At 53.0% G+C, this 14,630-nt stretch overlaps 8 protein-coding genes across 8 annotated transcripts; 4 read left to right on the top strand and 4 right to left on the bottom strand.

Moving 5' to 3' along the window:
- Window positions 1-75: 75 nt before the first annotated feature.
- Window positions 76-1,320, top strand: SAICODRAFT_72459 (uncharacterized protein). Its single transcript, XM_019170768.1, has one exon. The coding sequence runs from the start codon at window positions 96-98 to the stop codon at window positions 1,083-1,085; it is 990 nt and encodes a 329-aa protein (XP_019022608.1). The 5' UTR covers window positions 76-95; the 3' UTR covers window positions 1,086-1,320.
- Window positions 1,321-1,486: 166 nt separating this feature from the next.
- On the bottom strand, window positions 1,487-2,926 carry SAICODRAFT_31175 (uncharacterized protein). Its single transcript, XM_019167857.1, has one exon. The coding sequence runs from the start codon at window positions 2,757-2,759 to the stop codon at window positions 1,521-1,523; it is 1,239 nt and encodes a 412-aa protein (XP_019022607.1). The 5' UTR covers window positions 2,760-2,926; the 3' UTR covers window positions 1,487-1,520.
- A 229-nt stretch (window positions 2,927-3,155) lies between these two features.
- SAICODRAFT_8794 (ClpP/crotonase) lies at window positions 3,156-5,446 on the bottom strand (the record flags this gene model as incomplete). Its single annotated transcript, XM_019171527.1, has 7 exons — window positions 3,156-3,299; window positions 3,353-3,465; window positions 3,521-3,550; window positions 3,614-3,699; window positions 3,771-3,954; window positions 4,584-5,014; window positions 5,073-5,446. 7 exons carry the CDS (start codon window positions 5,444-5,446, stop codon window positions 3,156-3,158), a joined length of 1,362 nt encoding a protein of 453 aa, XP_019022606.1.
- A 255-nt stretch (window positions 5,447-5,701) lies between these two features.
- SAICODRAFT_8793 (uncharacterized protein) lies at window positions 5,702-6,799 on the bottom strand (the record flags this gene model as incomplete). The annotated part of the gene is made up of 1 exon (XM_019171526.1): window positions 5,702-6,799. One exon carries the CDS (start codon window positions 6,797-6,799, stop codon window positions 5,702-5,704), a length of 1,098 nt encoding a protein of 365 aa, XP_019022605.1.
- A 781-nt stretch (window positions 6,800-7,580) lies between these two features.
- SAICODRAFT_31171 (GPI transamidase subunit PIG-U) lies at window positions 7,581-8,308 on the top strand. The gene has a single exon (XM_019167856.1). The coding sequence runs from the start codon at window positions 7,592-7,594 to the stop codon at window positions 8,222-8,224; it is 633 nt and encodes a 210-aa protein (XP_019022604.1). The 5' UTR covers window positions 7,581-7,591; the 3' UTR covers window positions 8,225-8,308.
- A 19-nt stretch (window positions 8,309-8,327) lies between these two features.
- SAICODRAFT_95053 (Adaptor protein complex beta subunit) lies at window positions 8,328-10,631 on the top strand. Its single transcript, XM_019171961.1, has 2 exons — window positions 8,328-8,519; window positions 8,581-10,631. The coding sequence occupies exons 1-2, from the start codon at window positions 8,493-8,495 to the stop codon at window positions 10,603-10,605; spliced, it is 2,052 nt and encodes a 683-aa protein (XP_019022603.1). The 5' UTR covers window positions 8,328-8,492; the 3' UTR covers window positions 10,606-10,631.
- A 736-nt stretch (window positions 10,632-11,367) lies between these two features.
- On the top strand, window positions 11,368-12,768 carry SAICODRAFT_59745 (uncharacterized protein; the record flags this gene model as incomplete). The annotated part of the gene is made up of 2 exons (XM_019169708.1): window positions 11,368-11,699; window positions 11,757-12,768. The coding sequence occupies 2 exons, from the start codon at window positions 11,368-11,370 to the stop codon at window positions 12,766-12,768; spliced, it is 1,344 nt and encodes a 447-aa protein (XP_019022602.1).
- Window positions 12,769-13,014: 246 nt separating this feature from the next.
- On the bottom strand, window positions 13,015-13,601 carry SAICODRAFT_31170 (uncharacterized protein). The gene is made up of 2 exons (XM_019167855.1): window positions 13,567-13,601; window positions 13,015-13,514 (listed from the first exon to the last, which is right to left on the bottom strand). The coding sequence occupies exons 1-2, from the start codon at window positions 13,579-13,581 to the stop codon at window positions 13,197-13,199; spliced, it is 333 nt and encodes a 110-aa protein (XP_019022601.1). The 5' UTR covers window positions 13,582-13,601; the 3' UTR covers window positions 13,015-13,196.
- Between the last annotated feature and the right edge of the window lie 1,029 nt (window positions 13,602-14,630).

Genomic DNA, 14,630 nt, shown 5'->3' with positions numbered 1-14,630 from the left:
TCGCACGGCCGGTCGTGAGCCGCCTGATTGTGCCTGCTTCCAGCGGGGCCCCAGGATTCAGGTTAGGAGGCCGAAGCACTGAGAACGAACTTCCAATGTCTGAAGCAAACACTGTATGCAAGTCCAACGTCATGTCAGATCATCAATACTTGTCGTTTCTTGACTCCATCCGTCGCCTTATCCCGTTCGAGCTGCCGTTCACCGGTACGTCCTCGGGTGTCCCGGGGGTGAGCGGAGCGCATACATCCCGGAAAAGGGCATTGACATCCGTTGATGGGGAGGTAGTCATCGACAGTCGACCTGGAAAGAGAAGGCGGATGGCGAAGAATGGTAGTGGAGGTGTGTTGGAGCGGGTTTGGCGCTGGGTAGGCGGACTTGCTGGACACGAGTCGGAGGAAAGGAGCTGTGAGCGCGGTGAAGAGGAGAAAGGGACAGAGATGTGGACAATGCTACCTCAGAAGCAAGAGTTTTACGGTATAAGACGGCGGGGGTATGGGTTCGATGCAGACGGGTCCGGGGAGAGGGAGGTGGACCTCTCGTTATCCACAAGCTCCAACCCGGTTCTCCCACAGCAACCCCTGCAATTCCCAGCATTTACCACGAATGTTCAACCAATTTTTGAGTTTGATCAACTCCCATTCGTCGGATTTGGGCATACAACAAGTGGTCGACCGCATACACCACCGAATTCCCACCCTCAAAAGTCCTCGTGGGCAGCATACACCCCGATGAACCTACCTCCCACGCCGAACTCGGATACGCATTCCATGACGTTCTCTTCCCCTATTCAGCTGACACCGTCCACGAACTTCACTACTACAACCACAACTGTTCGCCGGAAACCGAGACGACCAGTGCTTACCCACCACCGTGCACGCCCGGCTGTTCAGATAACACCACCTCGCAACAATAGCTCCGCTGGAGGAGGAGGATTCGTCTTCAAGGAACGAGAACGAAAGGAGGAGAAGCAGCTTGGGAGGATGGATGAGCAGATACGGAGGTTGATTAGGGAGGGAAAGGAAGCGTTGGGGACGAAGGTGGATGTTAATGTGTTGGAGGAAGATGAGGAGGAAGAATGGCTATGAGGGGCAGATTGGAAAATGAGATTCAGCAAGGAGCGCTGAGGAAGGGAATCTGTGCCCTATGGGATGGGGATTGAAAGGAGAGAATGTAAACCTCCTGGCGTCCCGGGTTTTTCGGTCAATTATCGAAAGGAAGGAGTTTGGGGTTACGTTGTCTTTATTACGTGGAGTTCAAAGTATAATGCCATGTTTATCCAATACCTGCAACAGTTGGCAATGGTGAATGTAATGATTTGAGAGGTTTGCGAGTTCTGCTTTCTTCTATATTCTTCCAAGTAGCGTCTATATGTCATTCTCCCTTTGCCTCCTCTGTATCTTTTCTTTTTCATCTTGGCAGCTGTATCGTATATGTATGTTATCCTCGGGGTACGTCTTTCCCATTTTGTTTTCACTTTCATGATCATCGGTCTCCTCTCATCGCATTTCTTCGCTCAGGTTTTACCACCCCCTCGAACAGCACGTCTCAACCGACTTCCTCGGCTCAGGCTTCCATACACCCAACTCCCACCCACAAACATCACAGACACCACCTTCCCCCATCACATCCTCCTCTCCTCTTTCATCGTCCTCGCTACCACCATCTTCCTCGCGAACAGGACAAGGTGAGGAAGACGCCGCGCGGAAGTCGTGGGAAGGGAGATGGATTGCACAGTTCTCGTTGTTGAAAATACATGTCTCCCCTCCTCCACAACCTTCGTACTCCGTGAATCCTCCTTCGTACTCCTCCCGATCTTCATAAATCTGGAAGTCAGCTGCGTGGTTCGAGGTCTTGTGTGAGGTGGCCGGGGAGATCGGTACATCCTCCCTTCTCTCCCATGGTGCTGCAGGCGGACTACTCAACCAGGGAAACGCACAGTGGGACTCGCCCTCCACAGCCACGTATCCGTGGTCAATATCTTCAGGTTGCGGAGTATTTAGCCTGACCTTCCCTTTTTGCTCATCGGGCTGACATTCAAAGTATAGTGACCTCCTCATTTTCGGTGCCTCAATCCTCCTAATCATGACCGGCTCCACCAATCCTTCGAGCTCGTCGGACAGGAAAGTCAAAGGCGAGCTAGAGTACATGATCCCTTCCATGAGTACATCTTCAGCCCCCTCGACATCATCGTCCCTCTTGACGGGGAAATCGTTGATGATGTCCTTCTCTGTACGAAAACGTTCAGCGTCGGCGACGGAGGCGAGGACAGAGAGGGGATTAACAACATAAGGAGTTGCTGGTCGAGGCTCGAAAATGGTGTCGTAGCGCGTGGAGAGACTGGTCGAGGGAGTTGACGGGCGGCTCGTGTTGGGACACGGGGTGTGTGCGGGCGTAATTCCTAGGTCCATGATTTCGAGTTCGAGTCTCGAGTATGGTTTGATCGATGCGGTTTGGGAGTGTCTGCTGGGAGATAGTAGTCCTGGTTGATGGATTTCCTCATGGGGCACAAATCTCGTCGAAGTACCCTTCGCCCTCTTCTGCGGCCTCGTCCACGGTGGCGTGATCGGTCGTTCACACGCTGCTGATGGCCCGACTCCAGTGGAAACTTGACGGCGGCGGTATGGATGGAATTGAACGTCAATCCCAAATGCACTGGGCGAGAGAGCTGTGGTAGGTCTGGTAGCCGGAGGCGTCATGAAAACCTTGTCGATAACATCATTGAGACCACGACGGATTTCCTCATTACAGAAAGGAAACATTGTTGTGAATTTTCTTCAAATGTTTGTGGCCAGCTCTCGGAATCCAATTGTCCGTCTGTTCGATCAATCGGGCGGTTACCTCTAAAAAGAACTTTGGGACTGATCAGTACTCGATCGTGAATCAAGAAGTCCGTGCAGACCGCCCTCGAATTTATATCTCGAGCACAGAAGAATGTTCTTGCACGCATCACTAAGGTTAAATTGCGATGAGGCGAAGTAGTGACGGATACATGTAAGCAGAATGAGTGTTGTGCGTGGCCCGAAACACGCTAAGGTGGGTTCTCGCAGGGAGCGTGGGAGTGAAAGTAAAAACGGTGCGTAAAACGTCCTAGCATTAAATCACCATTTGCATAAGCCATATCACCTCTCTGCGTTTCTTCACAATCCTGAGCGCATTTAATCGTCCTCCGTAAGATCGACGATATCGCACACCTTCTCAGCCGCGGGCACGGTCTTCTCAACCGGAGCTTCACCCGTGAGGTCACATCGGATCTCCCCACGCAACCTTATCTCCCTTTCCTTCATACGAGCCTTTTCCGCCTGTAGACTTCAATCAGCATCTTCGACATACGTTGTGAGTGACTAGGGTTCACCTCAAGCTTGCGAACCTGACGCCGGATGACCTCAACTTCCTCTTCACCGGTCAAGGTTCCGGAGCGTTCGCGCTTGTGATTGGGAGCAAGGGCTTGCAATTCGGCATTGAAACCTGCGAGGAAGCCGTTAACCTTGGTCCACGCTCCACGCGTAGCGGAAAAGCATACCAGGAATTATGCCTTTGATCTCCAAGAAGTCTAGACAGCCCTAGTCAGCGTTTTTCCAAAATCAAGAAGCTACTGGCGCGTGTCAGTACTGACCTCTGGAACGATACTTGAAAACGAAGGTCACGTAAGGATGCCGATCATGCACAGTACAGGCAAACCGGAATTCTTTTGGAGCAACCCTTTAAGGACCATACCTTCATACTTGCATCAGCTAATGGATCCAATATTGTACGATGTATCTGAAACTCACTCGGTACAATGTTCGGGCACTTTTATCGCTTTCATCTTCCTCTCGTCAATAGGCTTTGTGGCATCGAAATCCGTATAATTCACCACCGGGTCTGGTACTGTCTCGGTACAATGGTACAACAGGACTTTGATCGTGCCAAGATTCTCGACACGAGCAACATTAGTCTCACAGTGGTCTCGATCATCTATCATCATGTCAGGAAGACTCTGAATGCTGACGCCCCTATGACGGCCAGAAATATAAACGAACCTGTTGTACAAACTTTCGAGAAAACGAAAGCCCTGACTGTTGTGGGTTAACTTGTTCACCTAACCAGGAACGGCAAGAGTTTGGGGTAAAGTGTAGGTACTTGCCAGGCGTAATCTTGATCCCATCGACGTATAGGCGAGCAATAGCGTCATGGTGCTTATGGTCCGGATCCAAACCCTGCCAGGATGACTTCACACTATACTCCTTCCCAGGTTCTGATTCGATGAAGCACGTCACAGTCCTGCCCTCCTCATCGTACTGAATTTGGTATTCCGTAAGTGGAATACTGCCGCAGAGGACCTGAGCTGAAAAACCGCGATAGGAGATCATGCTGTACTGCCGTGGTTTGAGCTGACAAAGCAAGCGGGCTCTCAGTCCTTTGTGATCTGTTCTCAATTTCGGAATCGCTAGCAGTTTCGGACGGATCTGTTAGGAGCTCGTGAAATGAAGTGCAGCGGCCTGTACCCTATGTGGAGTCCAGCGCTTTGATAGCGAACTTATGCGGACCGAGATTCCATAAACGATACCGATTCGTGCTAAGATAGATACCAACTCACAACTTACTATCAACCCACCTCACCCTCCTCTTCTCCTTGAAAGCCCTCAAGCCCTCCCTATGATTCTCACCCTCCACCAACCTCCCATACGCTTCCCCCCTCATAACCTTCTCCGTCCCCTCCTCAACCCCTCCCGCCTCCCACGCACTCCGTATCCCCATACGCGTAACGATAACACTATCCGGACTATTCCCACAAATCTCCTTTGCGATCCCAAGAGCTGTAGGCAGGAGTTTGGAGGCGGGGACGATTTGCGCGATGAGAGGGCGGAGGAGGGGGGAGTCTGCGGGGAGGGTACGGCCAGTGAGGGCGAGAAGGGAGGTGTGATGAAGGCCGAGGGTGTGGGTTAGGCGGGGGAGGGCGCCGGCGAGGGCGATTACGCCGCGTTTGACCTCTGGTAGAGCGAATGTAGCGTGTTGTGCCGCGATGACGATATCACTGTACAAAAACATCCCGATATCAGCTTTGTCTGCATAACTCTGGGCGGTCTTTGTACCAATTGGCCAACATCTCCATCCCACCACCCATCGCAACCCCATTCACAGCCGCAACAACAGGCTTCTTCCCCCGCCTCCGACTCAGCCCACCGAACCCCTCGGGTGGCATGACCCTCCTCACACCACCCTCAACCTGCTCCAACCACTCCTTCAAATCCGCGCCCGCACAAAACGCTTTATCGCCCGCGCCGGTGATGATACAGCAGCGGAGAGAGGGTTCGGCGTCGTACCAGGCGAAGATGGAGGCGAGGTCGTGGTGGGCGGCCGAGGGGAGGGAGTTTAGGGCGTGTGGGCGGGAGAGCGTAACGAGGAGGGTTTGAGGTTGGGGGAGGGAGAGGAGGGCGTATGGTGATTTGGGGAGGTCGAGGAGCATTGTGGGGAAATGACGAAACCGCGTGAGTAAGATATGCTCAAGTCCAGGAGGAGATTCTGAACGTTGTTGAAAAGCAGCAAAAGGCGAGCAAAAGACAGATCAAAAGAGAATGGGTAGGTCATATTGCGTTTCGGCTCAGGGTGTCCGACGTGCGGGGTTGAACCTGCTGGGCGGGGACCGTGCACGTGCATCCACCGAGGATTCAAACTCACGAAGAGAGGAATGAGCATCGATCAAGCATAGATCATACCGCTATTAATTCTTCGTAAACCCATTATCAACCAGAAAACATATCGCCTGTAACAACAACCCATTCTCCCTCTCCCGATCTTGCTCCAACAACCTCTCATACAGCGATTTCCTTCCTCCCTTCCTAAATGCCTCCACCTTACCACCGGATTGATTCGGCCCTTGTCCTTTATTCGGGCCGGAGGAGGTCGGGTTGGGATTTTGCCCACCACGTTCGTGTTTGTAGTGGCAGTGCCGACCTTTGCGACACCGTCCCCGTTGGAAAAAAACACACACTCGTTCATCCCTCGCTTTCTTCGCTCCTCCACCACTCTCCTCATCACCGCCTCCACCACCCGCACCATCCACCCCCTCCTCCTCCGCCTTCCTCTTCCGCGCCTCCACCATTTGTTGTCTTTCAGCGTCTTTCTCAGCAACACGAGACGCAGACGGCCATTTCTTCTTTCGCTCCGCGATCCAGGCTGCGATGTCTTCGGGTGTGTCGAGGGAGATCGTTGTGCCGGGGATTGTGACGCCGGATGCGCGGAGTGTGGTGGATGAGGCGGCTTCTTCGTCGAGGTCGTCGGGTTCATGGGTGGCGGAGGTGTTTGGGGGGCGTGGTGGAGCTGGAGTTGGGGTTGGGGTAGTGGAGGGGAACTGGAATAGCGCCGTGCTGCTCAGAGCGTAACCGTCGGCGTTATAAATCGCTGACTCATAGCCCAGCCCAGGAGCTGCTGTGGTTATAGACGAACTGGGTGATTGTCCATAAGGATTTGAGAGAATGCTTGCGTCGGGGGTGTAGCCTTGGTAATAGGAATTTAACGTCATTGGCGGGATGTTTGGTGTTGCTGCTTGCTGGGCCACGAGGAGATCAGACGAAGCAGCAGCTGTGGGCTGACCATAGTCCAGATTTCCTCCCCTAACTCTTCCCTTCCCTCTCCCTCCTCCTCCACCCCGCTGTCCAGCGCCCCTACCACCACCTCTGCCCCGTCCTCTCCCTCGCTGCGAGGTGTCCTGCTCACCGGCTGCGGCTGCTGGATGATTCTGCAAGCTCTGCTGCTGGTCGACAGTGCCCGAGGCCTTTGGGGGAGGTGGTGGAGGGGGATCGAAAATGAAGGGTTGCATATTGGATGGAGTGGTTGGTTGTATGGGGCCGGCCGGGGCGTGTAACGTAGACATTTGGACTTTTCCTATCGCGGGGGACGTTTCCTGCAGGGCGGTGCATGTCATACGTCGTCCATTACCAACCTTCACACACATACCCGACAAAAGACAATGGTCTCTGGCGCTCCAAATTCTCAATCATCAATACCTTCGAAGCCATCCCATCTACCACTCCTGTTCATCGCGTCAATTATTCTACGACTACTGATCCCATCACCATATTTCGAGACCCGGCATGAGTTGAGTACGCCATTAACGAGTATCTCACGGCTGAGGGAGTGTGCGTGGATGTGGAATCACGGGTTGGAGCTCTACGATGGTGATATGTGTCATCATGCGCCCGGGGTTGTGCTCGCATACTCTGCGCTGGGTCGGATACTGGGTGGGCGATGGTGGGAGAGTGGGCTTTGGGCGGGGATTGATTTTTGGGGAGGTTGGATGATGGTTAAGATCTCGCGCTCGTTGCGGTTGGGACGACGCGAGAGAGATGTGCGGGGGATGGATTTGGTTGTTGGTGCGGCGTACCTGCTGAATCCCTATGTTGTGCTCACGAACCTCGCACATTCGTCGTCGTCACTCATCAATGCGTTGATACTTACAACACTGTATTACGCACTCGATTTACAACATTCGATCTCATTTGAGGCTGTGCTGGCGTGTGTTGGGACGGTGTTGATGGGTGGTGGGTTTCATGCTGCGCTGATCGTTGTGCCGACGACGATTATACTCACCACCCCGAATTGGCGGTTGTTCATGGGATTCTTTTTGGTGGCGTTCATGCTTGCTGGAGCACTTATCCAGCATAATGTTTTCCCGGGTTACCTCACCAACGTCCTTATCGCCCCACTCACCTCAAATGTCGACACGAGCCCCGATACAGGCCTTTGGTGGTACTTCAACATCCAAATATTCGACGCTTTTCGAGACTTCTTCACTTGGGTTTCGTCTCTCCACCTTCTCATCTACGTCATTCCACTATGCATCAAATTCGGTAACACACACCAATCGCGCCAGCAACCAATGATCCTCCCCACAGCACTCGCAGGCATCGTCGCCGCATTCGGAACATACCCCTCCCCATCCCACACCGCCCTCCCCCTCTCCCTCCTCGCCCTCTCCCCCGCCCTCCTACCCTACCTAACCCACCCCTTCCTCACGCTTCTCACACTCCTATTCTCGTCGATTCTGTTACCGGTGTTTGGGGAGTTGTGGTTGGGGCGGGGGAGTGGGAATGCGAATTTTGGGTGGGCGGTTGGGATGGTGTGGGTGCTTGGACAGATGTGGGGGGTTGTTGATTTGGTTGGGGCGGGAGTTAGGGGGGCGTGGGATGAGGAAGGGGACAGGATTGGGGAGAGGAGGAGGGGGGACAGGGCTGTGCAGATGTAGGTTGGAGAGAAACGTGAGGCAAGGATGCCGCTGGATTGGGGGATGTAACGTAGACTTATTTCCTATTGCGGGCGGGGGGGCGTACCTTGCAGAAAGCCTGGGTCGGGCCGGCCGCGAGTCGTAACAACCAAACAGCAACACCAAAAATATCCTCCCTACGGCCAAAGGGAACATCGTTCGTTGCTCAAGGGACTGCTTGGATCATCGCGCTCTGCCATTGGCCTCTTTACCGCCGTTCAATTGACCTCAACAGAGGAGTTGTTACGTCATGAGTGACGCACGCTTCTTCGCAAGGGTATGTCACATCAACTTGTCTGTCTCTCGATACAAAATTTCTAACTCTTCATGAACCACAGGGCAAAGTCCAAGAACTCCGCACCGAACTCCTCTCCGACAAAAAAGACAAAAACCACACCCGCAAGAAAACCGTCCTCAAAAAAATCGTCGCAAACATGACCATGTCAAACGACATGTCTGCCCTCTTCCCGGATATCATAAATTGTCTCTCGATCCCCGATATCGAGATAAAGAAGATGTGTTTTCTGTTTTTGATTAATTATGCGCGGTTGAAGCCTGAGACGTCACAACAATCCGTTGGCGCGTTGACGGAGGACTTGAGAAATCACAATCCTCTAATCAGAGCACTCACGCTGAGGACGTTGAGTTATATACCGTTACAGGGTTTCGTTACGGCACTCCTCCCGTACTTACGGAATTCGGGGGGGTTGTTACGCGATGCGGATCCCTATGTCCGGAAAACCGCAGCCCTCGCCGTCGCGAAACTCTACGCATTCTCCCGACGCGAAGTCGAAGCCTCGGGATGCATCGATATCCTCCGCTCCATGCTCGCCGACACCAATCCCACCGTCGTCGCCTCCGCAATCTGCGCTTTGGGGGATATCGCAGCACGAAGCGGCGATACGAGTACCGAGCTCCTCAGCGGGGTAAAGATCAATTTCACGATTGCGAGTAGGTTGGTGAGCGTGTTGAGTGATTGCTCGGAGTGGAGTCAGACGTACACGCTCGAGGCGATTATGTCGTATATCCCACAAGACCCGGCTGATGCGGCGATTTTGGCGGAGAGGATTAGTCCGAGGTTACAGCATGCGAATTCGGCGGTTGTGTTGGCGTGTACGAAGGTTATATTGTATTTGATGAATTATATGGCGTCTGAGGCTGAGATTACGGCGTTGTGTCGGAAATTGAGTCCGCCGCTCATAACACTGCTGGGGGCAAAGGGCCCGGAGGTGCAGTTTGTTGCGTTGAGAAATGCGCAGTTGATTGTTGCGCAGAGGCCGGAGGTGTTGAAGGGTGAGATCAGGGTGTTTTTCTGCAAGTATAATGATCCGATATATGTCAAGTTGGCGAAGCTGGAGATGATCGTCAAACTTGCCACAGAGGAGACGATTGATCAAGTCCTGACAGAATTGAAAGAATACGCAACCGAAATCGATGTCGATTTCGTGCGAAAGAGCGTGCGCCTCATCGGGCGGCTGGCGGTCAAGTTGGAGAGTGCTGCGAAGAAGTGTACTGCCGCGCTCCTGGATTTGGTGAGTACGAAAGTGAGTTATGTCGTCCAGGAAGCGACTGTCGTCATTAAAGATATTTTCCGGAAGTATCCGGGGGAGTATGAGAGCATCATTGCGACATTATGCTCGAATCTGGATTCGTTGGATGAACCTGAGGCGAAGGCGGCGATGATTTGGGTTGTTGGGGAGTATGCTGATCGAATCGAGAATGCGGATGAGTTACTTGAGGACTTTTTGTATACTTGGTCTGAGGAGCCTGTTGAGGTTCAGTTGGCGTTATTAACGGCGACGGTCAAGTTGTTTATCGCACGGCCCGCAAAGGGAGGAGATTTGGTACCCAAAGTATTGAAATGGGCCACGGAGGACGCAAATAACCCAGACCTCCGCGACCGAGGCTACATGTACTGGCGCCTTCTCTCGACCGACCCCGCCTCCGCAAAACATGTCGTCACATCTGAAAAACCACGCATTCGGATTACGGAAGAATTGGGACAAGAAGTCCTGGAGGAGTTGGTGTTGAATGTGGGGATGTTGGCGAGTGTGTATCATAAGTTGCCGCAGCAGTTTGTGCGGGGGGCGAAGGGGAGGAAGTTGCAAGCTTCGCCTGCGCTGAGGAGACGAAGAGTCATGGAGGAGGAGGATGGGGAGGTAGGGACGTGGGAGAGTCAGGGTGGGTATCAGGATATGGTAAATGGGTTTGCGGGGATGAATATGGCGGGGGCGACGAATCCGTATGCGACGTTTGCGAATGGGGGGATGGGCGGGTATCAGCATGATGTGGTTACGCAGAATGGGGGTGGACAGGGGTTTGAGAGTTCGAGCTATCCGCAGGGGGATTTGTTGATGCTGTGATTGTTGTTGAAGGGGAGATGGACGAACAAGTTTACCTTGAATACCATGGGCACGTATTGGCGTATACACACGAGAAACTTTTGTGTGAGCATGTTAATTCGTATGATTGTGAACTGTGCACTCGGCTACTGATGAAACAAATGAGACGGCTCTGAACACCGTCCCTTCCAATTATTCGATGGTTCGTCAACGCCGGGAGATACTTACGATGTACCGGCAGTGACACCACATTCAGGAGCTGATCATGCTACAAACCGGACGCCGACAGCGCTAGCACAGCCGATGAGGATCCAATTCCAAATATGAACCGGCGTCGGTATGATGCACACGTTCCGAGCTTTTGACAGCGATCGGCTAATTATCTGTCGGAAACGTGCGGTCAAATGAAGCGAGCATGCACTGCTTATCCAGGGCACTGCTGCTCAGCTCCGATCCCTCCTTCACAATTGTGCAAAATCGTCGCTCGTCGCACGTCCAGCTGGCGTCTCGGCCGTGGTTCAACTCTACATCCGATTCTGTTCTCAAAACGTTCAAATCGAGATTCAAGCCCAAAATAACGTTTGATTTTCCCCTCCCGTCGAGATGAGCGCAAAATGACGCTATAACTCGGTCTACTCGGCACGAGCGGCGAATCGGTCTCTTGAAAAACACCGAGAAAAGTTCAAAGACCCTCGAGCTCAAATACACCGTCGTCTTCTTGTTTCTAGACAAATTCAAGATACGAGAATGTCATCATCGCAGGCGACATCTTCATCAGCAGACATGCCCGAAAAGCAAGCAGCTGCCGCTCAACCGGCTGGTGAAGGACAGGCAGTCTTACCAGGCTTCTTCTCACCCTTCGTCGCCAACGAACGTAAAGCCGCCCTAAAGCTCATTGCAAAATCCGAAGTACTTCTCATCGCGATCATCCTCGGTATCCTTTCCATCTACTGGGGTGCCCTCCACTCCGTTCTCCCCAACATCCCCGCCCTCACAATCGGCCTCATCGATCTCGATGATGGGGAGATTGGACAGAGCATGACGACGTGGTTCAGAGGTGCGAGGGAGGGTGATGCGTGGGTTGCGACTAAGGTTGAGGAGGGGAGTTTGGAGGGGTTGGTACCGTTGGGGTATACGCTTCCTGGGACGTGTGGGTGGGATCACTCTTACAGTTCGTATGAGGAGGTCGTTAAGAGTGTCAGGCATGAGGATATGTGGGTTGCGATCGTGGCTATGCCCGGTGCATCCGCCAACATGAATGCGGTATATGACGGCACTCTTGCGCCGGAGGATTATCTGCCGAGTGGAGCGATCAGGGTGGTGTATCAAGAAGCTCGCAACGCAATCGCGGTCGATGAGTTGCTGATTCCGTTCCTCATCCCAACCCTCCGCGCTTTCACCGAGTCTTTCGCTCAGAACAAGACCGCCTCCCTCGCTCAGTCCCTCACTACAACCACCGATCTCGTTCGCGCCCTTCAACTCCCTATCCCAGCATCCTACGCCCTCGAAAACCTCAACCCCTACCTCCCCGTCCAAGGTTCCGCCGCAACAGAAATCGGTCTAATTTACCTCATCATCCTAGCCTTCTTCTCCGTCCTCTTCTTCGGTCAAATGCACATGACATTCGCCGGTAAACTCCGTCCGGTATCGTACTGGGTGTACCGTATGACGATTCCCATCGTTTCCTACTTCTTTCTCTCGCTTTTCTACGCCGTTCTTTCCCGCGCTTGGGAAATTCATTTGGAGACGCATGGTGGGAGGGGTGGGTTTGTGGTTTATTGGATGTTGGCTTGGGTTGGCATGACGGCCCTCGGTGTCGCAATCGAGAACATCAATAACTTCTTCGGGCCACCCTGGACGCCCACATTCCTCATCTTCTGGGTCATCTCGAATGTCTCCACGGGCTTCCTTCCCATCGAGCTCTTATCCAATTTTTATCGCTGGGGAATTGCGTGGCCGTTTTTCCATATCGTCAAGGCGAGTAATCACCTCATCTTCGGAACAAAGGATGAGTTGGGCTTGAATTTTGGGGTACTTATTGCGTGGGCGGTGTTGAATTATGCGATTTTGCCGGTGTCGATTGGGGTTGAGTTGAGGAGGTTTGGGATGAGGGTTGATGCGAATAAGAAGGAGATGATGGTTAGGTTGGGGCAGCCGGTTCCGGAGAAACAGGAGCAGGCTTGAGTGGAGTGAGGAAGAGGATGGAGTTTTGGACACCGGCGTTTTACCAGGATGGGTAGGGTAGAGAGTACGTGATTAACATTTAGGTATGATTGGGATAGCTTAGATAATTCTTAATGGTGTTAGCCAGACTTCTGTCATGGGTATTGCCTGTCTAAACGTGACCGTTTTTGCGTGCTGGTATCGGCATGGACATGGATTCTGGGAACTGGTTTCTTCAATCGCTATGGCAACAGTCATGGTCATCTCTGTTGCCATAGCCCAGCCATGGTCATTTCTGTTGCCGTTTCATTTCTTCTGCATCGCCACCGACGAGCTGGTATTGGTCGCCGCTGTATCTCCGTATCGAGAGTATTGCTCGCCATGTTCCTCCGTGAAGAGCTTGCCTTCGATCTCTTCAGAAGCTCGGCGCTGTCTTCAGCATCTTCGCACTAAACTTGGCGCTCTTCCAACGCACCATCGAGCACGTACACATGTTGACTCTCCTCTTCCTCTTCTTCCCTAACGAGCTCATACGCGACCAGTAGCTCACATCTCTCGCATTTCCAATCAACTCTCTTCTCGTAACCATCTTCTCGCCTCAACACCTTTGATTCATTAGATCTTCTTGCAAAAAATCGATAGGGAAACGACGACCGAGGTGGTAGGACATAAGATTTGTCGTGTGGTCGCCGGGGAAGGGAGGAGAGGGGGAGAGGCGTTGTTAAGGTGTGCTGAGCGCAGAGGCAGAAGTAGGAGGTTATTGAGCTGTACGAGGAATGTAAGCGTGTCCGTAGCACAAAGACCAATATCTTCGTACCTGTTTTCAGAGGACATGATGTGGGTGTTAGGAATGGGTGTGATCTTGATGGTGTTGTGCTTCCGTCGTATATTCGATGCAAGTCACGCCTACAACCACTCACCGCCAAAAAAAACCTCTCCACCATACCACTCCCTAACGACCTCGTCTGGTTCGATCCTGACAGCCATGGACCCAAACTCCCCGCCATCTTCCCCACGGCCTACAACACGAGCTCCAAAACGCCCCGTCTCAGCAGCGAAACGAGCAGCAACCGCAAAAGGCGAGGAATACAAACCCCAAGAAGGGAAAAGCACGGTTACGCTTGACACGATACCCAAAGTCAATGCGGAGGTTGCGGCGAAGTCTGCGTTGATTGCGAGGGCGAGGGCGGAGACGTTGGTGTTGGAATGGGTTGAGAAGTTGTTGGATGGGGTTGATGAGGCGACGTTGAAGATGTCGGTAAGTTTCCATCTCTTCCGAACTCTGTGCGAGGGGTGTGAGGTTGGCTTACAGATAGATAGGCACGGTATTTGAGACCACAGGATTTCTCAGACGCGATGCTCGAACGCAAATTGGAGAAACTCTGCGGATACCCACTCTGTCCCCAATCTCTCAACCCTACATCCTCCACACAATCCCCCCGCCGCTCACGAAACAGCATGATCATCAACCCCGTCTCAAAGAAAGGCCCAATCCCAGAAGGCTTCCACTCCGAACTCTGCGCAATAAAAGCATCCTGGTTCCGCCGCCAACTGGACGACGAACCGCTCTACCTCCGCCAACTCGACAAAATCCCCGAAGGAGAAGGAAAGTGGGAACGCGGTATCGAGTTATATGAGGAGATGGTTGCGGCGCAGAGGGAGAAGAAGGAGAAGGAGGAGAGGGGGGAGGTAGTAGAGAAGAGTGGGGAGAGGGTTAGGGAGGAGTTTGTTAGGGAAATGGTGGAGGGGTGGGCGGCTGGGGTGCCCAGTTTGGTGGGCCCGTTGGAGATTAGGGAGACGAGGGAGGTGAGTGAGGTTAGGGAGGAAGCGGAGGGCGAGCAAGCTGGTGTGGGGGCCATTGAGGGGTTCAGAAGTGAATTCGA

Source organism: Saitoella complicata (genome assembly GCF_001661265.1).
Source record: "Saitoella complicata NRRL Y-17804 unplaced genomic scaffold SAICOscaffold_19, whole genome shotgun sequence".
NCBI lineage: Eukaryota > Fungi > Ascomycota > Saitoellomycetes > Saitoellales > Saitoellaceae > Saitoella > Saitoella complicata.
This window is presented reverse-complemented; position numbering and strand designations above follow the sequence as displayed.